Source organism: Crinia signifera, chromosome 11, assembly GCF_055691185.1.
Source record: "Crinia signifera chromosome 11, ASM5569118v1, whole genome shotgun sequence".
In the NCBI taxonomy this organism is placed as follows: domain Eukaryota; kingdom Metazoa; phylum Chordata; class Amphibia; order Anura; family Myobatrachidae; genus Crinia; species Crinia signifera.
Genome location: NC_139227.1, coordinates 50098109 through 50126033, shown reverse-complemented (window position 1 = coordinate 50126033; position 27925 = coordinate 50098109). Strand labels below are relative to the sequence as shown.

The window sequence follows — 27925 nt, the reverse complement described above, 5'->3', positions numbered from 1 at the left end:
TGGTTAAAAATAAAATTACCATATATACTCGAGTATAAGCCTACTTTTTCAGAACAGTTTTTATGCTGAAAAAGCCCCCCTCGGCTTATACTCGAGTGAGGGTCCATCTTGAGTCAATAAGTTTTCCCAGTTTTTTGTTGTAAAATTAAGTGCCTCGGCTTATACTCAAGTATATACGGTATGTATGTGCATGTACACCTGGCACAAACTTCACAAATGCTTCCCACGCTAAATGAGGCACAATATAGTTAAAATGTAAAAGAGAATAGATTTCATGTATCCTTTTAGAATGAGGTATCCGAGGACATTGGTTAGTCTAATGCTGGGTACACACCAGGATGACTAGGGCCCGATCCCCACAATCTAGATCCAATTCCGATCAATTGGATGTAGATTGTGTGCTGATTGGGCCCTTTTCTGACCTGGTGTGGACCGATACCGATCCGCGGTCCCGTGGGTCGGTTGGTCGTTATTGAGATCCTACCTGCTGCAGGTAGGATCTCAATGACGACCATACAGCCGGGTGCGGGTCGCCATCAGATCGGACCCGCTCACTGTGCACATCGTGAGCGGGTCGTGCCCCCCCGCGTCACCGTGAGCGCGTCGGACGAGACACTGACGACCCGCTCACGATGTGCATCGTGAGCGGGTCGTCCTGGTGTGTACCCTACATAAAACCTAAATGAAATCATCTGAAGTTCAGAGCTGGCAAAACATAAATAAACAAAATAAGATTTTTTACTTATATTTTCCCATTTCAAAAAATAACCGAAACAATAAGAATTCTATTTATAGGAGCCTCCAACATTTACACATTAGGAGTTACTTGCTTTATCAGTGTATAAGAAGTGACACATTAAGGTCTGAACTGGTTAACATGTTTCTAGAAGTTTATTTTTTATAAAACCAGATAAAATGATTCCTTCCCCCAGCCCACATAAGGGCGACTGTCACCATTCCCAAATATTCTCCATATGCGCTCCCACACGGAATACATGTATGCTTGTACATTAATAAAATTACATTTAAACAGATTTAGCTAAAAAATATACAATTAGATTTGAAAAAATATATACATAATGTATTTGCAATCTAAATACAAAAAAAAAAAAAAAAATTTAATAAAATGTGAAGTTTAGCAGCACGACAGGAATAGTTTTGGGTTATCTTTGCTGAACCAGCTCCTGGGACCTTGTTAAGTGTGTTTATTAGTCTTGCCTATAGAACCTCTGTAAGTGGGATTAGTACAGGTGTAACGAGTCCCTACATGCGATCAGTGATGCCAGAGGGGACACCGAACCCAGCATGTACAGAACGTACATAGTGTTCATTCTAGTACCCGCTATCTTTGAAAACCCTTGCAGTTCCTCTTCCCTGCCTGGGGTGTCGCTGTCTGCAGTGGTGTTTCTAGCACAGTGTGGTCTGTATATCAGCACTAATATGCAAACCAGACCTGTGCTACAAACACCACAGCAGACAGCGACACCCCAGGCAGGGAAGAGGAACTGCATGGGTTTTCAAATATGTCGAGTGCGAGAATGAACACCAGTACAGATTAGGCCCGTCTATAAGTGACACAAGTACTGTCAGAACCTGGATCAGTGAGATGGTTATAGATAAAAGGGTAGACAGTCAGTAAGTCGACACGAACAAGGTCGTCATTGACAAAAAAGGTGGACATGCATTTTCGGGTTTTTTTTGGGTGTCAATGTTGATACCTGGGCACATGCACCCCCAATTAGTGTACCGAATCCCCTCATTTTGCCAGTCCACTTGGATTCTAAAAGAAAAACTAAAGTCACCCTCTCATCCAGATACAAGATACCTCTCTAAATGCGCAGTCCCTGAGAGCCCACATAACCAGGTCTGATATAGGTAAGACACAGACATCCGACTATTAACTCCATTCTACCAGCATCCAGACCTCATCCCAGCTGTGTCGAGGTCCCAGATCTGTTTGTACAGATGAACGTTTGCACGTCACACCTTCTCCCTCCCTAGCCACTGCAATAGACATTAGAAGGAGACCAGCATTACTGTGTGCAGATCCTGAGGAATAACAGGGAAACAAGAGACAGGGTTATAACATGAGGAGAGGAACAGATAGCAGAAGGAGCAGGGTCCCCAACAGCACGAGAGGCTCCTTTATCTTTCAATCATAATAAATCAAAAAAAGAAATAAACTCATCAGCAGGGTAGGGTAATATTAATACAAAACAAACCTCCATACCCTATTCTGCAGCTTCCCTGTACGAAGTGGATATTTCATTTGCCAGCCCACTGTAAGAGATGCTGTGACCGCAGGAGACCAGTAATGAGGTCAGTGGTGCATAACTCAGGTTCACTACCAATAACTGGAATGTGACCTTTTCAGAGTAACTGGGCAGCTGAACTTCCATATAAGAAAACACATCAGATAGGACTGCCTGCCACTTCTTCTATCCACCATACTATTCGTGTTTTTTTTAGTTAGCGCCCCTTTCAAATAGAAGTTCCCGTTACCCAACGAATGCCAGAACCAATTTAAAAAATCTAACTGTAAATGAAAACGATTATAAATATAAAATTAGGCAGCCATTGTGAGTGGGTTAAACAGCACTCGTGAGAATCCAGGCCATTAGATTAATAGGATAAAATGCCATTACCCGTGCCATCATTAGTGCACCAGGGCACAGTGGCATAGCTGCTCAGTCCTCACTCTTCTGAACCTTTGCTTCTATTGTGTTTCGGCCACGGGAATAGTCTCACAGAGAAGTCCTAGTTATTCGCCACCACACCGGGCACCCAAGCAAACAGCGCCACAATCAGCAAGGCAATTAGCCCAAGATCCCACAGAAGATTGCTGTTGTTGATCCGCTTGCCATAGCCCTGACCGTGGTACCATTTGACAACTTCATGCATCGTGAAGGGCATGGGCTCGTATCCCAGCTCTCTCTTGGCTTTTTCCAAGCAGAAGTAGTGCGTTATCCCCGTTTTATAGACCTCGGCGCGGGTTAGCAAAGGCTGGAAGTTATAAACGGGGCTGATAAGGAAATGCAACCATTCGGTGAGGTACGCCATAAAATACACAAGGAAGAGAGGAACCCGAACTGTGGGGAACTTATACCCCAGACCCTCCACGAAGGGCCGGAAGAATTCAAAATTATCGACTGGTTTACCATCAGCTATGAAGTACGGCTGACCGGCGGCGATGTGACTTCTGTCGCCTGTAAGACCTTCGGCAGCTAAAGCGTGAGCGGATACAAGATTATCAACGTGGACAAACTGCACAAGATTATGAGGGTCCCCATACAGAAACTTGAACAACCCCTGTTCGAGAGTATTAATGATTCTGGGAAGATGTCTTTGTTCCCCTGGGCCGTAGATACCGGCCGGTCTGAGAGCGCAGGTCCGTAAACTTCCACAATTATTGGCAAGCTTGCTGCCGTTGGCTTTCAGCACCAGGGATTCAGCGATAGTCTTGGTGCGGGAGTAGTTGTCTGCATGGCGGTGCAGAGGTAGATACGGCATGGACTCATCTCCATTCTTGATGGTCTGCCCGCCAAACACCACGTTGTATGTACTGGTGTACACTAGTCTCTGAATATTTTTGCTTAAGCAGGCCCGGATGACATTCTCTGTGCCCTTCACGTTGACCTCTTCCGTGAGAGCGGTCTGAAGCTGCTCCCGCCCGGACATACCATAGGAGGCAGTGTGAATTACGCAGGTCGCTCCGATAAAGGCATCCTCCACTGCCAAAAGAGATCGAATGTCTCCTTGTATGAAACGGATTCCATCAGGGAGTTCCTGGGCTGGTTTTCGAACATCAAAGAGAACCACGCTCACACCGCTCTGGTGCAGCCAGCAGCCTAATCTGGAACAATAAATAGCGGGTCAGGTTTACATGGCACAATGTTTATAATGAAGCTTGATTCAGGTTTGTTAGCAAAGCAAAAAAGCACATAACTGGGCAAAACCATGCTATATCGCGGATGGGGTTTATTTAACATGTGCAGAGAGATTTATGTTTGAGTGCGTTCTATTGTTTCTGTGCAGAGTAAATACTGGCTGCTTTATTTTTAAGCTGCAATTTAGATATCAGTTTGAACCCCCCCTCCGACCCTGGGTAGACTTTGAGCTATGTTAATGAAGGATGGAACAATCGCTGTTCTTTATTTGGTTACATTACGTCGCTAGTGTGATCCTCAAGTTTGATATACAGCACATGTTTAATGCTAGTGACTGCGGGTACTGATATATCGGGCATATATGTGCCATTCTGAGCAATATGTAGGTCCAATTTGCCGGATCAGACAACATATCGCTCAGAATGTACCCAGGTTTAGCTGCTCAATATTATGTGCAACTAAGCTTAGAAGATTCCCCTGGACGGCATCTTCATAAGATAGTGTGTTGACTTTGGTACACTAGAAGCTACCTACTCATGAAGCTCAGATTGGCGATCTACATACATAGTAATAGCAGCATTGCCAGTGAGTGCCCTATACCCAAACCTTAGACCAATTTGGTGGTAGTGTCCCTGTACATCAGGCCTCAGCACAGAACAGTAGAGGGGAGCGACACGTTCTGTGCAGAGATGAATGGCAGAATAGGAGATTTGCTAGGCCGTTCTCTAAATGAACTGCAAAACTCATTAACCAATTCTAATTAATAATGGAATTTGGCTTCTCCGGAAGATGCAATTAGTGCTCATTAGTCAAAATATTCCCAACGGAATGGAATAATTAAATAGATTATTAATATACTTTCCATAATTATGCAACATTATTAATTATACCGTGGCACTAACCTGTGTCCAAAGTAGCCGCCACCTCCGGTAATGACAAATGATTCCTTGGGAGACTGCGGAACGCTCATCGTTTCTTAAAGGAAAAATAAGAGACTGTAAATATAATGAAACATACAGGAATCTACTTACAAAACAGTAATATTTCCCTATAAACCCCAACCACTACAAAAAAATAACTGCTATATATCCCCATACAGCGTTTGACAAAGATTAACCCAAAAATCGGGACCTTTCGATTTTCAGCCAAACGTTCTCCCAACAGAGATTTTGGATCGTCCGATAGAGACAAACATGATGTTTACACGTAATTGAACATCATTAATATTGCGCACTCCGCCAGCCCTAATCCTGAAAACAGGTTTCGACAGTGTCATATCTGTGTAGAGTTTACATTTTCCCATGTGTTTAGGGGGATGTCCTCAAAAAAAGTTAGTTGGACTGGCTACTAACGCTAGTGTGTATATGTGCATGCGTATGTGTGAGTGTGATAACATTACATAACTGTACCTATATATTATAGAACCAAATAAAATGAACTTCTGCAAAACTGACGTAGAAACCAGCAATGTACATTTTCCATTGGCTCTAGATTTCCATAGGCTAGAAATAGTTTAAGTATCAAAGTCCAAACACTATTTGTTGTAAAGTATCATAGTCCACATACGAATCATAGGATAAATATCTAAGTCCATATACTAATCACTGTTTAAATATCACAGTCCACATCACAGGAACCAGCTTTTCCATATGCTGCACCCTACCATGCACACAGATTGCTGTCTCCGGGTGACGGACGTCTCGCCGACAGTCGGGATTCCGACAGTCATTACTCCGACTGCTCCCTCGTGGGGGTCCACAACCCCCATAGAGGGAGAACAAAATAGGTGTCGAGCGCAGCTCGCCTCCGTGCCCGCAGCGTGGCGAGCGCAACGAGCCCGCAAGGGGCTTTATTGCGCTCCCCCTGCTGTGCAGTCAGAATTCCAACGTCACGCTAATGACTGTCTACAGTAGCACACTATTTGGGCTGGATACTATGATCTACATACTAAGCATAGTAAATAGTCACATTATAAATATATAGGTCCTTACAAGAGTCACAGCATAAATATAATGTTCCATACAACCGTTATGCTACAAGTATAACTATGCTTGCCTAATATCCTTAATCTGGGGCACATATGATTTACACAGGTTCTGCGGCTAATTAAAACCGGGTAAAATGCAGGCTTTTATTTAGCCAGCATCAGAACCTTTGTTAAGCTGGGCTGGCCATATACTACTGCGATTTTACCCGATTTCGGCGAATCGGAGCGAGGAATCTGGTGAAAAGTGGCAAATTGCATGTGTTTATTAGACCACGCATCAGATCGGAGCCCTAGATCGCAAGTACTGCACTATAGATATATCGGATCCGGCAGTACTTGCTGGGATCGCATGCGATATATTACATGCAAAAGGACCGCATGTGATACTGTATATTGCATGTGATCCTGCCGTCGATTCAAGGGAAATCTCTCACGTGTGTAATATTCTCGATGTCAGTCTAATTCCCCACCAGGCCGGATCAGGTAGACTGCTCCTTCCCCTCGTGCCCATTAGACTGCACCTCAAAGTCCATACACACTATACGATGTGGGCTGTCACTTTCTGTAGTGGTGCTTTTTAAAAAGGCCTGGTCTGCATTTCAGTGCTGAATTACAGACCACACTGTGCTCGAAGCACGCACAACAGAGAGCATTACCCCAGGCTGGTAAGAGGAACAAGCGCTACCAATAGGATGGAGTGGTCACTCGTGCACATGGCAGGGCGCTATGAGGAGGGAAAGTAGTTCCTGCAACATATTATTACAGGCCATGAAACGTGATAGCATCACGTCACACCGGACTCGGACCATGCATCCATGACACGGAAAACACAGATCATCCCCACCTTCATAGAAATTCATCAGCAAAGAAGGTCGTGGCGGTCGTGTTTTGGCACCACAAGTACCATAATAACCATAGTATGCTATAAGAACAGCATAATAATAAATATACTGTACTATAATAAGGTATAAGTATAGTATAATATAGTAAGCATAAAAGAATACATATTTATTTATTTATTTACAGTTTCTTATATCAGTTTCACATCTCTTATATATTTAGCCAGATCTGTCACTCATCCCCTGTGTGGGTAATGTTCCCGCCCAGCGGGATACACAAGCCCGCCCCCCCCTAGGGAAAAGACCAGTGTTCTATGTGTAGAACATTTTCATGTGTATAACATTCCACCCCCTTGACATCACCTCCCCCCGCCCAGCCAGGGCTACAGTACACGCCCACCATCCACCATTACTCCACAGCCACCATCCACCATTACTCCTGCACCCCCCCTCTGCCATCACCCCCCGCGATTCGCGGGACCCCCGCAACCCCCCCTCCCCCGATTCCCGCGACCCCCCCTCCCCCGATATACGGGACCCCCGCGACCCCCCCTACCACAATTCACGGGACTCCCGCGATCCCCCGATTCGCGGGACCCCCGCGACCCCCCTCCCCCCGATTCGCGCGACCACCCCTCCCGCGATTCGCGGGACCCCCGCAACCCCCCCTCCCCCGATTCCCGCGACCCCCCCTCCCCCGATATACGGGACCCCCGCGACCCCCCCTACCACAATTCACGGGACTCCCGCGATCCCCCGATTCGCGGGACCCCCGCGACCCCCCTCCCCCCGATTTGCGCGACCACCCCTCCCGCGATTCACGGGACACCCGCGACCCCCCCTCCCGCGATTCGCAGACCACACTTAGGTCAACAGTCATCAGGTCGACCACGTTGGGTCGACAGGGGGGAAGGTCGACATGGGTATAGGTCGACAAGGGGTCAAGGTCGACAGGTGTTTAGGTCGACATGGGTTAGGTCGACAGATCGTTAGGTCGACATGGGTTTTTCACTGTTTTTTGAGCCGACATGTGCCAACAGGCGGTATTTCATGCCCTACCATCCACTAGGGCGTGGTGGGAGAATAAAAAAGTGTCTGAAGCATCGCGAGTGAAGCGAGGGGGTGCGGTTCACCTCCAACTGTGTCCATGTCGACTGTGTCGACATTCGGGTAAAAAAAAACAGTGAAAAACCCATGTCGACCTAATGAACTGTCGACCTAACCCATGTCGACTTTGCCCCATGTCGACCTAAACAACTGTCGACCTTGACCCATGTCGACCTAATGACTGTCGTCCTAAGTGTGATCCACACCCCCGCAATTCGCGCCCCCTCTCCCGCGATTCTACCACCCCCCTCCCCCATGATTTGCAGACCCCCGCCCCCATCCCGCGATTTACGGAACACCCCCCCCTGTAGCGCCCCCCCCCTCCCGCGATTTGCGGAGCCCCTCGGCACCACCCGCGCTCCCCCTCCCGCGATTCGCGCCCCCCGCGATTCACAGCCCCCCTCCTGCGCCTCCTCCCGCAATTCGCAAACCCCTCCTGCGATTTGCGGACCCCCCTCCCGCGATTCACGCCCCCCCCCTCACGCAATTTACGGCACCCCCCGCACCCCCCCTCCTGCGATTCGCAGCCCCACATGACCCCCCCCTCCCGCAATTCGCAGGGCCCCCCTCCCGCGATTTGCGGGACCCCCGCGCACCACCCCTTCCGTGATACGCGGGATCCCTGTGACCCCTCCCGCTATTCCCGGGACCCCCGCGCCCCCCCTCCCGCCATTTGCGGACCACCGGCCCCTCCCACGATTCTAACCCCCCCACCCAGATTTGCAGACCCCCGCCCACGGAACCCCCGTAGCGCCCCCCTCCCGCGATTCGCGGACCCCCCCCACCATTCACCCCCCCCCCCCCGCAATTTGCGGACCCCCTCCTGCGATTCGCGGACCCCTCCCGCGATTCACTTCCCCCCTCACGCAATTCACGGCACCCCCTGCGCCCCCCCCCTGCTGTGATTCTCAGTCCCCCACGACACCCCCTCCCACGATTCGCGGGCCCCCCCTCCCGCAATTCGCAGTGACCCCTCCCGCAATTCGCAGTGCCCCCTCCCGCAATTCGCGGGACCCCTGTGACCTCTCCCGCTATTCCCAGGGACCCCCACGCTCCCCCTCCCGCCATTTGCGGACCACCACCCCCTCCCGCGATTCACAGCACCCCCCTTCCTGCAATTTGTGACCCCCCTCCCGCAATTCGCGACCCCCCCGCGATTCTAACCCCCTCGGATTTGCAGACCCCGCCCCCTCCCGTGATTCACGGAACTCCCCGTCGCGCCTCCCTCCCGCGATTTGCGAACCCCCTCGGCAACTCCCGCGCCCCCCCCCCTCCCGCACCCCCTCCCGGAATTTGCAGCCCCCCCCACACACAATTCACGGCACCCCCCCGCACCCCCCTCCTGCGATTCGCAGCCCCCCACGACCCCCCCCCCCGCGATTCATGCCCCCTCCCACAATTCACGGCCCCCCCTGTGCCCCCCCTCCCTTGATTCATGGCACCCCCCGCGCCCCTCCCAACATTTACGGACATCCACAGCCCCCCCCCCCCCCCTCCCGCAATTTACTGACCCCGTCAACCCCCTTCCCGCAATTTGAGGACCCCCTTCCCGCGATTCAAGCCCCCCCGCGCCCCCTCCCACGATTTGCGGACCTCTGCCCCCTCCCACTAATCGCGGATCCCCGTACACCCCCCCTCCCGCAATTTGCAGACCCCCCTGACCCCCTTCCGGCAATTCCACCCCCCAGCGGACCCTCGCGACCCCGCTCCCGCACTTCACGTACCCCCTGTGACAAAGGGGGATCCTGTACCGCCACAAGCAGGTGCCGCCCCTGGGTGGGATATCCGGCCCTGGCTGCCACGCTGCAGGTTCCCCCACTGCCAGAAGTGTCCCCACGGTCCCCTGCACCAGCGCCACAACTTTTATCAATGTCTTGCCTACATAACACTATAATACAGCCTCCTGCTCTCATGCACGCTCACTCCCTCCCAGTGGGAGGAGATGCTCACCCACTGCCGGGAGCTGCATACTGTCCCCCACCCTCCTCCAGTTCTAGGGATGCCCATCGACCATCAATGATTTCAATTATGGTGCCGGGACACAGAGCATAGCTCCGCCCACCACACCCGGAAGTCCCGCCACCAAGTTCTGATTGACCCACGGCCTATTCAGTCAGATATAATGGATGACCATCGATAGCTACAACAATCGATGGTTATCCAAGTAATATGTTACTACTAATCGATGGCAGGGTGCAAAATCCCCATCAATGCCAACCATCGATGGCGTCTGCACCAATCCCTATCCCTACTCAGCAACAGCCAAAAACCTTTACTACCCCTCATGCCCACACACCTCTATCACTGCCCTGCCTCCTGTTCTCCTGCCACGTAACTTCCATCAGTGGGGACCCGCTCACCCTGTGTTGCCCACATTCCCCTATAATGCTTTACCACCCAACCTCCTGCTCTCATGCACCCTAACTCCCACCCAGTAGGAGGAGACACTGACTCAGGGGCACCGTCCTGTACTCCTATGCTGCTACGCTGGACCCTCACCCACTAGCAGAAGCTGCACAGTGTCCCCCACCCTCCTCTTTAGTCCCCCTTATGCTCACACACCCCTATCACTACCCAGCCTCCTGTTTTCCTGTGTCGTGACCTCCGCCAGTGGGGAGCCGCTGACTCAAAAACACCCTACTATACTATTGCACACACACACACACCTCAACAACACGCACCCCCCCCCACCCCCACAAATGTCACTGTACCCTCCACACTATCGATGTACATCTTACTCTATAACCGCTTTTTAATTAAACAAAACAATACACACCCCCTTCCAAATCATATGCTCTCTATTTAACACATTTCACCTATAACTCAAGTTGCAATACAGGTCATCTTTCATACAATACAAACGTTCACAAATTAAGGGGGGCGCAGCCCCTCACGCCGGTGTGAAGAGCGCCCATAGGGCGCGATGAATCACCTAGTATCATTATATATGTCTAGTACCCCTCACCGAAACACTGGCATCTGTTGGCAGCAAGTAAAACTACATCTAGATTTCTAAGCATTTGCTTCGAGCAAGCTTACTAGTGCAATAATAAGTACAGTATAGTATAGTGTAATATAATATAAGTATAAACATAATATAATAAGTACGGTACTCTTTACCTAGAACGGCGCCCATCGCGACCATCGAATGCCCTTAAAAACGGGTGCGATGCGATGCCCGCGATTTCCCATAGGGATCAATGTTAAAAGTGAGATTGGACGCGATTTTAGTGTTCAATGCCTCAATGCCCGCGATTTTTCCATAGGAAACAATGTTAAATGGGCCACAGAGCCCAAATAGTCACCCTAAAGTCTGAAATGGCCCCCACAATTGTTAACGCCACCCCACGATCAACGTCAACCCGAAGCGTGGCGAGCGCAGCGAGCCTGCGAGGGGCGGCGGTACGCGTCCTCCGACCTTTTCATACCCCCACTATCCACGTCGGCGTGGAGTTGAGAATAGAATAGTGGGGCGAGCGCAGCGAGCCACCGAGCCCGAAGCGTGGCGAGTGGACGCGGATACCTTCACAGGTAAACGCGTCCCTCCGCGGGCTTTACAGGTATCCGCGTCCGCTCGCCACGCTTCGGGCTCGGTGGCTCGCTGCGCTCGCCACACTATTCTATTCTCAACTCCACGCCGACGTGGATAGTGGGGGTATGAAAAGGTCGGAGGACGCGTACCGCTGCGCTCGCCACGCTTCGGGTTCACGTTGATCGTGGGGTGGCGTTAAAAATTGTGGGGGCCATTTAAGACTTCAGGGGGACTATTAGGGCTCTGTGGCCCATTTAACATTGTTTCCTATGTAAAAATCGCGGGCATTGAGGCATTTAACACTAAAATCGCGTCCAATGTCACTTTTAACATTGATCCCTATGGGAAAATCGCGGGCATCGCGTCGCACCCGTTTTTTATGTGCATGCGATGGCCGCGATTTTTTACCCCCGACGCCAATCGCGGGCGCCGTTCTAGGTAAAGAGTACCATAAGTACAGTATAAGTATAGTGTAATACATATTATATAAGTATAATGTAATATAATATACATATATATGTATCAGCATAATATAATGAGTACAGATTAAGTATAGTGTAATACATATTGTATTATATAAGTATAGTGTAATATAATATACATATAGAAGTACAGAATAAGTGTAGTGTAATACATATTATATCAGAAAAGTGTAATACATATTGTATTATATAAGTATATAGTGTAATACATGTATTATATAAGTATAGTGTAATATAATATACATATAGAAGTACAGAATAAGTGTAGTGTAATACATATTATAAGTATAGTGTAATACATATTGTATTATATAAGTATAGTGTATTATGATAAACACAGTATATATTAGTATAATGTAATAGAACCAGCTCTATAGTATAATCACAGAACGATCACAGCATACCAATGGTGATGAGCCGGGGAGTGAGTGGCGCGACTATACGTAGTGGTGACGCCTGACCCAGGCTCCCTTTCAGACAGGCGCTATATCCGGGTATTATTATCTTTCCCCTGAATCTCCACTCTCCCCCTACGCTCCAGCCAGCACCGCCTCACGCGTATGTACTAGTGTCCGACTCCACACTCCGTACAGTAGCAATGCGGCGCCCGGTAGACATACTTTACGTGCCGGCCGTTGCCAGGGCGACGCGAGGAAGCCGGGCGTGCGTACGTGCTGACGTTGGGTCACGTAACGGTGACAGAACATCATGGCGGGGAAACTGAATGCGGCAGAGCTGCTGGAAGTAGCGGAGACACTGACCGGAGTCAGCCGGGACCTGGGTACGGTCACATTGCTGGCTGCACGTCTTACGCGGGATGAGGCGGCCCTGGCCTCTAAGGGCTGCATGGAGTCACGCCCTGTACTCTGATAACCCACATCTACCCTCTGATAACCCACCTCTACACCCTGATATCCCACCCCTGCCCTCTGATAACCCACCTCTGCCCCCTGAAGGTGCCCATACACCTACAGATTTATTGTCAGATCTGGCTGGTTGGAACAAAAACCGGTACTTATATGTTAGTTGGGTGCCCACTATAGAAAGTACACTCATACCCCCACTATCCATGTTGGCATGAAGTTGATTTTATATAGTCTGGTGAGCCCGAAGTGTGGCAAGCGGACGCGTAAAACTAAGCAAATAGCTTAGTGGGCGCCCAACTAACATATAAGTACCCAAAAACCTGGTAGTATCTGAATGACAGTTTGTCAGTTTTCCAGCATTTCCTTGCAAATGGTCAATTGTCATTTGCTCTCATCCGTAACCAGATTTTTGTTCCAACCAGCCAGATCTGACAATAAATCTGTAGGTGTATGGCCACCTTGATAACCCACCCCTGCCCTCTGATAACCCACCTCTACCCCCTGATACCTGCACCTCTGACTGCCCAGCACTGTGCTTGCTACTGCGGCACCAGTGACTGACAAGCAGCCGCATGCGCTACCCTCAGTCGGGTTCTCCTACGGACTGGCCCGCAAAGGGAGACCCACAGCTATACCTACAGTGTTAAGCCACTTATTATTTGACATTGCATACCCCACAGAGGGAAAGACATATGAAATATATGCACATACAAGCTATAACTTTGGCCAAGCTATGATTAGCACACTTGTTTAGAGTACCACCTGACTTGAGGAAAAAGACACTTTATAGTGCTAACCTTATACATATAGGTACTACCAAGGGCATACTGTGAAAATACTGAAATCCCAGTAACTGACTCTTTTACGCTATTTCACTGGTTCTGTGAAACATCTGTCCTGTAACATAAAAGTGAATCCTAGTGTGCCACCTGCATTTTAAATGCCTGTATTGTCATATTTTCACTTGTATGTTTGTTTTTAATATTTCGCAATTTTTATCTGATATTTAATAAAAGTAAAATGTTAATATTTGGTGCACCATAAAAAGGACATTACTTTCCCTTTGATCTGCTCTATATCTTCTCATGTCCATCAGTCGCACACCTCCAGTTTATGCCTACTCTATGAAGTACATGGGGGTCCTAATCTATACATTAGTCCTGTGCAATTGGCATTCCTCCTTTCCTATTGTGCAGTCTGTACACACTACACAATATGGTGATTGACCTTCGATCTAGAATTCCCACCACATCCCAAAGCATGGGGTTGTCAGCCACATGTTCAGTTTGCACACTTCTGCAACGGTTGATCCGCGGGAGTGCGCAATAGTAGGTCAACCCTAAAATGTGTAATTCCCATCCGTGCAAAAACAAAAAAATTGTGTACCCAGCTTAAGAAACCTAGAAACTTATTATTTACTGGGACTGGCGTGGCGGCAGATCAGATGCTAGAACCGGAAACTAGCACCTGCTTCTGTTTAGTGTACTCTTATTTGATTTTGATCTAGCTTCCATTTATTCTTCCAGGAAATTGTGTGACATTACTCCGGGATTGCAAGGAAAACCTTGATAAATCCATCCAGTGCCAAGGTTACTTGAACTATGTAAGTATGATTGCAGGTTTGGTTCATTTGTCATCGCCTACAGATTGGTAATTACACACATTAGGATCGCACACGCACATTGGACACATGAGTTTGCTGTGGAGGTCGCTCTGCAATTGCAATTACCTGGTATTAATATAAATGATTATTTTTTTCTTTAAAGAGTACAATTGCAAACTACCCCTGTAGTACAAATTGTCTTCTAGTTGGGAGGACTGGATGCTGGGTTTTGTAGTACCACAGCAGCTGCAGAGCCCACAGGCTATTCACCACTTTACAGCGCAGCAGGAGACCCCAGTAACGTGTTAGATGTGAGCAGGTTTTCATAGAGCGGTCACAGGCAACGTTCCGTAATGCATTGGCTGTGCAGCGATTGGATTACAGCATAATTCCTCTTTCCGAATGATATAAAGAAATCTGTGGGAATGTCACGGTGGAGTGACTCTGACTTGCTGCCAGCGATTCCCTTTACAAATGCAGATACCGGAGCGCTATCTCCTTAGTACCATGGCCCCCGCAGCTAAATAGAGTCACTTTGCAGCAGAAGAATCGATAGATATCACTGTCCGACACCTTGATATAGTATTTAGCTGGAGGCAGAGACCGCGTCCCGTACACCGGCTAATCTAGGAGGCTGCTCACTTCATTCTCTTCATAATTACATTCCAAATGACGTGCACAGCCTTCTGTGGAGCCTGCAGAGGATGGTACTTTCTAACAAATCTAATGGTGTCCGGAAAATAGGGCGACCGCTACCATGTCAACACCATATGGTCGACATGGCAATGGCGACACATGAAAAGGTCAACATGGTGTTTTGTTTTGTACCTTTTCATACTTTGAGACTGTATGTCTGAACCCCCCCCCAATAGCCTGACCCTAACGTGCCCAGTAAATGTCTGTATTCTAGCACCACCGTGCACCTGTCGCAACCCATGCAGTTCCTCTTTCCTGCCAGCAGGGGTTGCTCTCTGCTGTTGAGCTTCTAGCACACTCTGGCCAACACTAAGGTAGATCTAACAGAGGCCAGGCATTATGGGGTGTGAGGATTGGATGGGAGCCGTCCAATCATTATAGTGAGCTGCAGGCAGTTGTTAGCGATCAAACCTTCCCTTTACGGGAGTCATTTGGTCATTTGCACACATTGCGGATAAATAAGTCCCATCTCAGTATACGTACAACTTCAATGTTCATTCCTCTACTTAATGTCAGCGCCTCACCAGATACAGTCATTTTCCGGTGTAGCCTGGACTCTGCTCTTTGCTCCACAATGAAGCTGTCTGCCATGCAATTCATCATATCATCAATCTGATTATAGATCCTCTGCCATCCGGTTTTATGAGGAAGGCCACATCAATTTCAGTTGTAATGACTTTGATGTAACAAGAATGTGTGAAGGGAGGTCCCCTGAAGGCACAGCAGGCGCTGTAAATGTTACCAGCATCTATCAGCTCAAACAGTCTCACAGATTCTTTCTTTTTAAATCTTCTTAGCTTTGGAAAAGATTGATGACCTTGTAAAAAAAAAAAAAAAACAGGCGCTAAGATTTATAGGTGATGAAATAAGAAGCTGCTGTGACCGTACACAAGTGCCAGACTGAGCATCAGTGTCCGGTAAGAAGAAGAATCAATCATTTGGCTGTAACGGTATCGTTCTGCAATATGAACACAGGGCAGCGAGCCTAAGCCGGGAATAGAGAAACCTTACAGCTCCAACCTCATTATGTGCTCGGGATCTTCACTTGATAAATTGTAATGAAAATAAATATCTGAAATAACACTACAGGAGCTTGGCAACCAGGGAATGAAGCCAGCAGGCGCGCTTGGTAAGCAGTGATAGGAAATAGGGACCTGAGTAAGCTCTGGTCTGATTAGGACTTGCTCACGTTAAGCATAATATCAAACCAGGTACTGTACTTGTGTAGTTTCACGGTGCCGCCGCTGCACGCACAGTCTGTCTAAGAAACTTGGCAGCTTGCCAGACTCTGTGTTTAACTGTGCGCGTGCCGCTCTAGCTGTTCTCAGCACAGCGCGTGGCTGCTTTCCATATGTAAGCTACGTTAGGGGGCATCTTAATTTGGACGCTAAAGCGTCTGAATCCAGACTCCCTGCAAGCCGCTAAGAAGGGGGACATCTAAATTTAGATGCTAAAGTGTCTGAATCTAGACTCCCTGCAAACCTCTAAGAAGGGGGACATCTAAATTTAGACGCTAAAGTGTCTGAATTTAGTTGGGTGTAGGGGTACATCTAAATTTAGAAGCTAAAGCATCTAAATTTAGTTGGGTCTAGGGGTACACCATTAAACCTGTTCACAATGACACGAGTCGACGTAACAGCTGTCGACCTTGTAAATTCCACTATCCACACCAACCCAAAGCGTGGCGAGCGGCGGCGGTATGTGTCCTATGACCTTTTCATACCCCCACTATCCACGTCGGCGTGGAGATGTTTTTATAAAGTGTGGCGAGCCACCGAGCCCAAAGCCTGGCGAGTGGACGCGGATTACTTCACAGGTAATCCGCGTCCCCTCGCAGGGCTCGCCACGCTTCGGGCTCGGTGGCTCGCTGCGTTCGCCACACTATATAAAATCAACTCCACGCTGACGTGGATAGTGGGGGTATGAAAAGGTCGTAGGACGCGTACCGCTGCGCTCGCCACGCTTCGGGTTGGCGTGGATAGTGGTGCTGTTTCAGGAACACATTCACACCTGCAAACTCATACACCTGAGACAAAAATGACGACATTTTTTTTGATGCCCCCTTCATAGCAGCTTGCAGGGAGTCTGCATTCAGACGCTTTAGCATCTGAATTTTAGCGTCAACATGTGGGACACCCCCTTTGAAAACGGTGTGCTGGGGTGTCTAGTTTGGAAGCCCCGTACGTTAGCGGTGTGCAGGGGTGTCCAGTTTACATGCCCCCGTTGTCAGCGGTGCGCAGGACTGCCTATTTCACTGTGGAACTACAAGTACCACAGTGACCTGTCAGCGCTGGGCAGCCTGCAGCCCGGCGCTACACTGATAACGTAGATTACATTTGGAAAGCAGCCATGCGCTGCGCTGAGAACAGCTAGAGCGGCACGCGCACAGTTAAACACAGAGTCTGGCAAGCTGCCAAGTTTCTTAGACAGACTGTGCGCGCGGCGGCGCCGTGAAACTACACAAGTACCTCAAACAAATACGTAAGTATACCATAAATAAATCAGTTGTAGCACTCATGATGGGTGCGCAGTCTAAAGCGCATAGGGGGAATTCAATTGAGTTCACCTGATCGGTATCTCCTCGCTTACCGGCAATGGTATCTTGGTCAAAACTGTTCATTATCCTTTAGGGTAGTGAGCATTTTTAGGGATTCCAGTTAGGAGATGGACTGATGCTGGGGCATTTAAACACTGCGGCTGTGGCAATTCCCACCCTTTGCCCTCAATTTCCTTGTTCCCTAGAAAACCACACAACTCTTTAGGCAGCATGCTCCTCCGACCAGCGACCATTAGGGGGCTGAAAACAGGAGCGCGCACCCGGTGGCTTATCGCCGGTGTACACTCCAATCTTTTATGCCCGTTTGTCGAATGCTCCTCCGACCAGCGACTTCCCCTGCCTCTTCTCTCAGTAGGGTGTCATTTTCATCAGTGACCATCTCTGGCCGCTGATGAAAACGGAACACTGAGCAGTATGATTGCTAGCGATCATATTGCTCCGGGTGTACACTGCTGTAGAGACAGAATGAGATAGAATAGCTTGCAATTTTCAGACAAAATCCCTAGTCGCTGATGAAAACAGTACACTGAGCAATGTATTGCTGAGCATTTTTAAGCCAAAATCGCTCAGCGACCAAATCGCACCGTGTGTACACATCTTATGTGTTCATTTTTGTCATCTTGACTACGCCTGACAGATATCGAAGGTAGATTGCATTCTGCCATGTGTCCACTAGAGGCTCTGCTTTCCACAACAAAACTATAGAGTGTGATTGTTAGTATGATGCAAACGGTGATACCAAGCAGACAACAGAGTGTAGCAGAATAGTGCTGTTATTGTAAGGACGCCTCTGACTGATGTCTGTGATTTAAGGTTTGCACTGGTCTGTTACATGACGTACTGTTAATGGGTGTGGATCAGTTGGTCACTAGCAAGTTGTTAGACAGTCATTAGGTCGACAGGGTTATTAGGTCGACATGGTTAAGGTGGACAGGGTCATTAGCTCGACATGGGTAAGGTCAACAGTGGAAAAGTCAACATTTTTTTTTTTTATTGTATTTTTTAAAATGTATTTATTTTTTTACCCTTATGACGACACAGTCAACATAAACACTAAAACGTACCACCACGTCCCCTCGTATGGATTGCTGCGCTCGCTAGGCTTCGGGCACGGTGACTTGCTGCGCTCGGCACACTATTTTATTCTCCCACCACGCCCTAGTGGATGGTAGGGCATGAAATACCGCCTGTCGGCATATGTCGGCTCAAAAAACTGTGTAAAAAAAAAAAACATGTCGACCTAATGACCCATGTCGACCTGTCTGCATGTCGACCTGTCTGCATGCTGACCTAGTGGTGTTGACCTAATGCTTGTCGACCTACTCGGTGGTGACCCAATGACCTATCCCCTGTGAATCTCACATGTCCCACCTTGCGCATCATAGGGTCGTGTTTGTCATTCATCTCAGTCCCACTACAAGTTCTAGGGCCAAATGTACAGTATTAAACCTTAACAAGTGATAAAGTTAAGGCTGATAAAGGACCAACCAATCAGCTCTAACTGCCACGTTACAGGCTAGGTTTGGAAAATTATCAATCTTTATTACCCTCCACTTCATCCCTTGTAAAGGTTTAATACATTTGGACTACAGTCTTAATTCCCCCCCAAAAAAACATATGGACTAATTTCTATTAGTTTTGTCAGAATCAAATCAACCAATAGGGATGGTTGTTAACCATCGTTGGCTAGCAACCATCAATGGCATACATTTTTTCCAAACTCCCTGTGTAACCCTTTCTACGATTGGGCAATGTCTGTGTCCCGCCTCCCACTTTTTCAGCTGCCAGTTGTGCTGTGATGGTTCACAGTCAGTGGGTTCCTGCCATCAATGGAAAATACAGATGTCATCATTAATGGGGGATCTTACGATGGCAGTCCTAAGAACCTACCAGTTTGTGTTTTTGACCCGTCAAAGGGTTCCCTATTGATGATATCATCAATGGTTTCCATCAGTGGCTGGAATCCATTGCTGGTGACCCATCACTGCTCAAGCAGCAGCCAGTATGATAGAATATAAAAACTCAACACAGACCATGCACGGGAATTGAACTCATAACCTTAGTGGTGTCAGGCAGCAATGCTAACCACTACGCCAAATCATCCCTTATTCCTTCCGCAGTGCACCTGCCGCAGTCCTATTCTTGGTGAAAGCAGGACTGTATACACATTTGGGTAACTGTTCTTTCTGCACACCCTTGCTGATTATTTCCTGTGATAGAGTGCCCATTTACATCAGTGCGGCTGAATCGCACAATGCTCTGCTCCTACCTGCTTGTGTATGCCTGGTTACAGAGCATAGTCAGCGCGGAAGCATGCAAGACTGGCTCCGCAAATTGACACACGGTCACCTCAACTGCAGGTTTAGCAATAAGTAACTGTTTTCCTGCAGTCTGGATAAATGCTGATTTAATTGTGCATTATTGCTTTGGAAACATGAAAACTGTAATAAAACATTAATTTTATTCATTGCCCAAGACAAGGATATCCACATACGGCCATCTGGCTGCTATTTCACCAGGGATGATGGAATGTTCATATAATACTACACTTTTTACCTTCGGTTTACAGCACTAAATAACGGAGAGCTTTTCCTGGCAGGAAACATTCATTAACATCAGATCCACTCCCAGCTAGATGGATGTTTACGTGCGAATAACTGTCTGGATGTAAAGGAGATGGGCAGGGGCGGCCAGCATTGCCGTACGTTCCTACAGAGGGCGCTGTTGGACTGCGCATCTTATTACACTTAATACAGATGCTACGCAGAATTTAATAGACAAAGTCTTTTCTGCCAACTGCGAGGAATTGGGGCCTCTGAATTCCACCTGTCAGTCTGGTTCATTTCCAGATACACGAAGCCGTGCAATACATTCATTCCTGCTGCGAGGTTCCTGCTAGGAATAACCACTTCTTTCCAGCAGATTCTGGTTTTCCCTGGTGTGCGCACATGTCTCATTAATGCGAGGGGAGATGTTAATAATGCGAAGTACCCCGGGTCTGCTCCTTATGGTACCCGGCTCACAGACAATGTCTATGTCGACATTAGCAAACGGTTGACATGCACTAGGTTGACTTTGACAAAAGGTTGACACAAATGAAAGGTCCACATGGCAATGGTTGACACATGAAAAGATTGATGTGTGTTTTCACAATTTTGCTGTACCATCCAGGAGGATGATTGTAAATGGTAACGTGTACAGCGGGCATGACCAGCAAACCGGTTACACTATTTGGGGTCCAACATTGACTTCCGAGAAATGTTGAAAACTCACGTCAACATTTTCCATGCTGACCTTTTGTGAATGTTGACCTATTGTGTGTCGACATTTAGTGTGGACGTATTGACTGTCGACCTAGATATTGTCTGTGAGATGAGACACGCCCAGTGCATTTTCAACACTACGCTTAATATCGTTAACGATGCAATCTCCCATGGATTGTTAATGAACCCAAGTCAGTGGTCTGTGCAGCATGCTCAGTGTTGGCTATATAGTCATTGATACGGATTCAGTATGAAATCCCGGCGTTCAAAATCCCGACGCCGAAATCCCGACAAGGGGGGACGTGGATCGCCCCCCCCCCCCTTGCGGGCTCGCTGCGCTCGCCACGCAGCGGGCCCGGTGCCTCGCTACGCTCGGCACGCTAATTTATTCTCCCTCCAGGGGTGTCGTGGACACCCACGGAGGGAGAAACGTCGGGATTTCGGCCGTCGGGATTCTGAACGCCGGGATTTAAACTGCATCCCATTGATACTAGGAGCGGGGGAGGAGGTGATGTCAATGAATGATATCCTTCAGTGTATATGCGCTATATTGTTCACCCAGGATTACCACTGATATCATTAACATTTTTTGAAAACTTGCATTGTTCCGTAACCTATAGCAACCAGATACCGACTTTATTACAGTTTAGAAAATGAAGGTGAATATCCTACTGACTGCAATTTAAAAAAAATATATATTTTTTTCCCCATGAGAAATGCAGTATATAAAATACTGGGCGCACACTAGAACTATATATCGGTTGCAAGTCAGCAGCATTTATACCCAATACCTTCTGCAGTCATATCGCGTCAGCCATGCAGGACAGCTAGCTGTTATATATGTCACATATGCAGTATATGGACGTGCCTGGCTGTGGGTACGGTGCGACCTGCTGACTGCTGGTACTGTGACATCACAACTGTGTGGGCAAATGAACATGCCCGCCAAGTTGTGTAATATATCGAGTGGCAGGTTGGTAAGTGTGTATTCTTACAAATTGGCGGCTTTTTCGGTGGATCCGTCGGCATTGCGTGTACCCAGCATTAGAACCAGCATGTCCACGCAGAACATGGAGAAAATTAACACTGGTCCGATTCCTTCCATTTGTTCCTGCAAACAAGAATAAAATATTTAGTTTTCAAACCATTTAGGTGCGATGTAGATTATTATTTGCACAGGTACTCTTATAGCCCCTGCAAATTTTGTCACTCTTTACAATTGAGAACAAACTGGCAATAATACAGGACTGGGTAATAACAGACAAAGAGGTGTGAGGGCCTTGTCCACAGGCTTACACTCTATAGATGTTCTGTACAATCACATGTCTGCCAGAAAAAGGTACTATGGGTATTATCATTTAATATTTGTGGCTAATTACCTGAAATGTATCCAGAGGGCCCGCAGCAGGAATCTCCAATATCTGCTGTGATCCCTCCTGCACCAGAAGCTGCGGCCTCTATGGGGTTTGCAGTGCTGCCCGATGTATCAATATTGGTAGTATCCGATATCGGGGCTTCTGCTATTCTGGGATAGTAGTCGCTCTGTAGCCTATGGTCTACAGACCACACTGCAGTGGGGTCAGGGGGGGGTGTCACAACTACTATGCAAGTGCAGACCCCACGCCGGAGCACATCGCAGGGACAGGCTCCTTTCCAAACCACTGGCCCTGGGTGCGCAGAAAGGTAAATCCCGGCAATAGGATGGCATATTACAATGCGATTCCTGGTGGTAATATACCGTCCAGATCTCGTTTATATGCGATCCTTGTTAAATGGGCCCCTATGTAGGGGGATGGTATTCAAACTGCGTCACATCGTCGGAAGTTGCCCCTTAGAGATTCTACTAGTTCATTAAAAAATGCACAATACTGAGATTAAAATTGTTGGGGAATATTCCAAATAAATGTATAGGTCATTGTATAGTAAACCAATTAGATGTAAGTATTGCAAAGTCATAAATATTCATCACATATCAAAGTATATATTGCTTTATCATGCTGCCTTTGTAATTCTTAATTGCCTACAACAATAAATTGTTACCCGAGCTCATCTTCAGACATTTGCTTTGAATGTGTAGAGTTGTCTTTGTATAATTAGGCCTCCCCAAGTACAGCGGAGCTCCGCATTCCACTCTCTGGGGTATATGTGTAAGTGCTGGGGCTTTAGTTGTCATTAACCCTTTCCTCTTCCGGTAAGCGTCATTTATAGATGGCCACTGGTTTAGGAGCCACGTTGGGTTACTAGCACAGAATATTTCAATGTTTCATCCTTGTTAGGACTCTGCAGTGCGGGATAAGCTACAGCGCTCTTATCTTGAATTTGTCAAGAGACACCTTAAAAGCAAACGCCTCCAGTGCAACCGTATTATTCTATAGCATGAAAGACAAAGTTTGTACCTATTTTTATCTGTCTGGAAACTTTCGCAGTAAGTTTTCCTTTGGCTTTGGGGAGGGGGTTAAACAGGAAGGTGATTTCAATGATGAGAACCAGTCTGCTGCAGTTAATGATAAATAGCTAAAAATTCCCTTTGTGGTTTGATGTATATCCTGCTGAACCCAGACATCAAAGAGCTGTCAAAGGAAGCTGCCCATGTGCTGTTAATTTATAACGGCTCTAGAAGGCAATCCATAATCCCCCATCACTCTTCTATTTTATGATAACCTAAACCTCAACCCCAACCCCCAGCCAACTCCACGGAGAGATCTGCATCAAACTGGGCTGTCACAGACATCGCACTCACATCGACTTTGATCGCTCACAAAGCACCAAAGTTATTTTAAAGGGACATTTTTCTATATTGTTAGGTTATCATGTCTTTGTAGGATTTTTGTAAAGAGATTGAAAAGACCAATAAATCATATGGCGGAAGGTAGATCATATCGAATCCCAGGTGGAATCGCTCAGCAGTCCAGCTGTTTAGATTTCATTATTATATGGCGGCACAAGGGGTCAGCGGTGTCTTTCAAAGAATGGAAACCATATGAACAAAACAAGGACGTGACTTATACCCCTTTCACCCCACCTGCAATAATGTGAACGTGCAGCAACCCGGGATATTGTGTAGGGTGAAAGCACCCAGTTCAAATAACCCTGGTCCAGAGACTGCATTTCCACTCTGGTAGCTTGCAGTGTGAACATGTAAGCCACGGCGATGTGACCCTTTCACAATGTAGGAAGAGCTGGTGGTTGGAGATGAGCTGAGGTAGTATCAGCAGTGATGTCAGCAACCCATCAATAACCATGGTCACGCGAAGTCTGAAAGGGGTCTCAACCACGTAGCAGAGCGAAAGGAGTATCTGTTAGGAGCCGCCTCTGGCAGGTCTGTGTAAATGCAGCCTGACTCTTGTTTTTGGTCTGTGTTCAGTTTCACCTGTCATATAATTAGGCAATTAGCACTCTGCCTTATGTCAGGCTGCGCGCCTGTAGTGACTTTCCTCATTAAGGGGGCTTGTCCATTCTAGCTGTTCTGATTGGACATTGCTCCCTATATTACCCAGCGTGCACTAAGCTCTGGGCTGGTTATACTGCTTGTTTCAAGCCATTGCAGCAGTGCACATGCATGCTTTCCTGACCAACACTTATGCTTATCTCCTGTACTTAGTCCTTGTCTGTATACCTTATCCTATCCAGCCCTGAGTTTGTGCCTACCTGGATCCTGTTTCTCAGTTTGCTTAACCCTTCATCCACTGGTGCTGTGTTTGGTCCTGTTTGTCCCAGTTGATACTTGCTCCAATAGAGCTTCTGTTTATGTACTTGTGTTTTCACCCATTTGTCTGTCTGTAACCAGAACTGCCCCACAGTCTGGTCCTGCTGTATGTACTGTCTGTATCTAGCCGCTCTGCAATCCGGTCCTGTCACTTATCTGTCTGTACAATATTGCATTGAGACACTGCCTGGGACTGCACCTCTAACGCTATTGTGGTTCAGTACCCAGTGCTTAGTAATTCCATCTCCAGTGCTGTGGTGCTGGTGTATACCATCTGCTGCAGTGGTCCTGTGCTAGACGCACATGGTAGTGTGCTAAAGTTCGTATATTTATCTCGTGTGTCTGGTCCTTCCTTTTGTGTCCCAGTCTGACTCCAGTCCTGTGTTTGCCTTGCCCAGCCTCCTGTAGCAGTCTTGTCCCCTTAAAAGTCCTGGCGGCCCCGGGGTTGGGGTGAAACTAATTTACCCCTTCGAATGTGTCGGTTATAGGTGAAGCCTTAGCCTGCAGGAGGCTTCAAGGACTGTTGGGCAAGTGCATCAGTGCCACCTATACCACCTTTGTGGCATCCTTGACAGTATTACAGTACAGGACATGTGCAGGTCATGGTATTTAAATATTGCTAAATCAGGTGTCATGCTGTAGTACCCAAATTATACCACTTTCACACCGCACTAATAACCCGGGTCTCTGTGCTGTGTGAAAAGGCCTTTTGAAAAATCCCTAGTCAAGCAACCCAGCAATCCGACCTGGGTTAAAAAAAAAGGGTTTTACACGAGTCGGACACTGGTACCTGGAAACTGGGGTTGAGCGTCCCAGTTCCGTTCACACTATAGGGAGAAGGCAACGCCACACTCCTGCGGCAACGAGGAGTGTGACTGCATCTGTAGCAAGGAACTGTGTCTGGAACCAATCATGGGCCAGATGTAAATGGGTTGGGTGGTTCCGCGCTAACCTATTTTTTCAGCAGCTCCTATAAATTGGTTAAATGGATAAATGGGAAAAAGGAGCGCTATTGAAGTGATTTAATTAAATTGTTATGGGGTAAAGATGCTGTGAGACACTGATAGTATTGGGGTGCTGAATATGATAAAATGAAAGGGAGTGGTACCTCCGTTCCGTGATGTGATGGTCTGCGGTAGATGGAGATGAGATGGCTGGCAGGTATCTGGCTAGCCACGCGTCCGTGGTAGCCGCTGCGATGTTTGTCTGTCTCTGCCGTCAGCCGGAAGTTGCCGGAAGTCCTCGCGGCGGGTTGTACGATGTCACTGCGGGTAGTGGGATCAGCGTGCCGCTGGAGATGGATGTTCAGAGAATGCTGTCCAACGCGTTTCATGCGACTTGGCGCACTGCGTCCTCTCTGCCCAGCTCTCACCTGAGAGCCCCATAACAATTTAATTAAATCACTTCAATAGCGCTCCTTTTTCCCATTTATTTATGATCCATGGGCCAGATGTAATGCTGTTCGGCTGTACGGAATACCGGCCCAACTCAGAGGGAGTTTTTTTTTTAATACTAATGGGGCAATCATTTACAAGGCATGGTTTATCCTTACATAATGCTGCCCCTTTAAAAAACCTCAGAGTACTGCTGGCATCCTGCACAGCCTCCGGGGAGCAAATATTGTTTCTGTGCAGGGTAAGTACTGGCTGCCTTTGCATGTAGCCCACACCTGTTACATACCTTAATTTTTACATGGTATACAGATGGCTGACTGACAATATCTAGGTCCATAGTCAATTGGTTGACATATATTTAGTGAACATGGCAATGGTCGACATCGTTTTTCATTATATTTTTACCTTTTTGGAGGGCTTTTCATACTTTACCACCCATGTTGATGGTGGTTGGAAAAGGTAAACGCAGGTGTAGCAGAGCGAAATACCAGGCCCAAACTACAACAGTACACTAATTGGGGGTCCACCTGTTAAGGTGTCGACATTGGCACCAGTATCATCCTTTTCCTTGTGTCAACATTTTTCCAGAGTTGACATTGTGCATGTTCACCTGCATGTCGACCAGCTTTACCATAGCCAAACTGCTTGGGAGGTGAATTGGATTCAGTATGAAATCCCGGCGGTCGGGATCCCGGTGTTCAAAATCCCGACGCCGAAATCCCGACAAGGGGGGGACTTGGATCGCCCCCCCTTTGCAGGCTCGATGCGCTCGCCACGCAGCGGGCCCGGTGCCTTGCTACGCTTGGCACGCTAATTTATTCTCCCTCCAGGAGTGTCGTGGACACCCACGGAGGGAGAAAGTGCCGGAATTTCGGCGGTCGGGATTCTGAACGCCGGGATCCCGACTGCATCCCGGTGAATTACCCCATCTTTATAGCACTTAGGATAAGACTTTTTGATCCTCTTGATCCTGCAAGTTTCAAAATAAAACCCCTACATAAACGGTTAATAAACGATATTGTAACATTGAAACCAAAGTATTCCACTGTAAAGTAGCAATTAAACACGGTTTTCAGTTTCCTGTACACAAGTCCTTTTCGTATTAACAGAAGCCAAAATAATAAAATAAAAATCTTCGTTTACGGCCAAATGGAGGTTTGTCCAAAGTACGGCTCTGGCTCAGCAGGTGACGTTCCGCTTTGTTCTGTGATCCCTTCCCGTTCCAGCTGAAATGTTTCTGGAGTGTTAAGTATCACAGTGTTCTGTTTATTTATCGCTCGTGTTTTGGGGAAGTACATGATGTTAAGTAACCCCCGTCTCTTCCTGCCACAGAGCCTGAGGCCTCTCCAGACAGGGTTTGTGCCGAGTGAGACCGGAACCGCAGGGCAGATGCCAGGGTCCTCTATAGGAAAGAAGAACCAGAGATAAAAAAGGCTTTCTGTCCATAAAACAACTTTCTGCACCACCGCTCAGCCATGATGCAGTTTATCCAAACAATGTAATAAAAAAGAAAAAGGTATTTCACTGGTGTCATTGTATCCCTGATTGGATTTTGTATTAGATGTTTAGCTGGAAACATCTTAAATTGTAAAGGGGGGAGGGGGGGGGGGGGGAGAGAGAATCTTAAGGTGGCCATACACAAGCAGATTTATCTTCAGATCTGGCTGGTTGGAACAAAAACATGGTTATGGATGAGAGCAAATGACAGTTGACAATTTGCTTGGAAATTCTGGAAAACTGCCAAACTGTCACTCATCCATAACCATGTTTTTGTTCCAACCAGCCAGATCTGAAGATAAATCTTACTAGTGTATGGGCACCTTTAGAATGCACACCCAATTTACATGAGGTGCTATGCATACTCCATATTATTAATCAATAATAGAGGTTCTTGGTATATTTATTGGCCAAGATTTGCCCACCAACCTGCTTCACGGTGACCTCATTTCTGGTGGGTCCCTAATACTAAGTTTGATTCTGGGGTGTGGAACCACAAAAAGGCCGTC

The 27925-nt window shown here is 47.6% G+C and overlaps 1 protein-coding gene and 1 long non-coding RNA gene across 2 annotated transcripts; one reads left to right on the top strand and one right to left on the bottom strand.

Annotated features, from left to right (window-relative positions):
• Positions 1-1426: 1426 nt before the first annotated feature.
• Positions 1427-12493, bottom strand: SDR42E1 (short chain dehydrogenase/reductase family 42E, member 1). The gene is made up of 3 exons (XM_083165708.1): positions 12239-12493; positions 4790-4862; positions 1427-3853 (listed from the first exon to the last, which is right to left on the bottom strand). Exons 2-3 carry the CDS (start codon positions 4855-4857, stop codon positions 2758-2760), a joined length of 1164 nt encoding a protein of 387 aa, XP_083021834.1. The 5' UTR covers positions 4858-4862; positions 12239-12493; the 3' UTR covers positions 1427-2757.
• LOC146046419 (uncharacterized) lies at positions 12463-27438 on the top strand. The gene is made up of 3 exons (XR_014465882.1): positions 12463-12615; positions 14227-14303; positions 27252-27438. It is a non-coding gene; the product is annotated as an uncharacterized LOC146046419 (long non-coding RNA).
• Positions 27439-27925: the final 487 nt, after the last annotated feature.

Excerpts from the sequence above, each read along its gene's own strand:
- SDR42E1 (XM_083165708.1), bottom strand. The coding sequence starts at position 4,857 with ATGAGCGTTCCGCAGTCTCCCAAGGAATCATTTGTCATTACCGGAGGT. Across the intron at positions 3,854-4,789 it reads GGCGGCTACTTTGGACACAG|ATTAGGCTGCTGGCTGCACC; the intron begins GTTAGTGCCACG and ends TTATTGTTCCAG.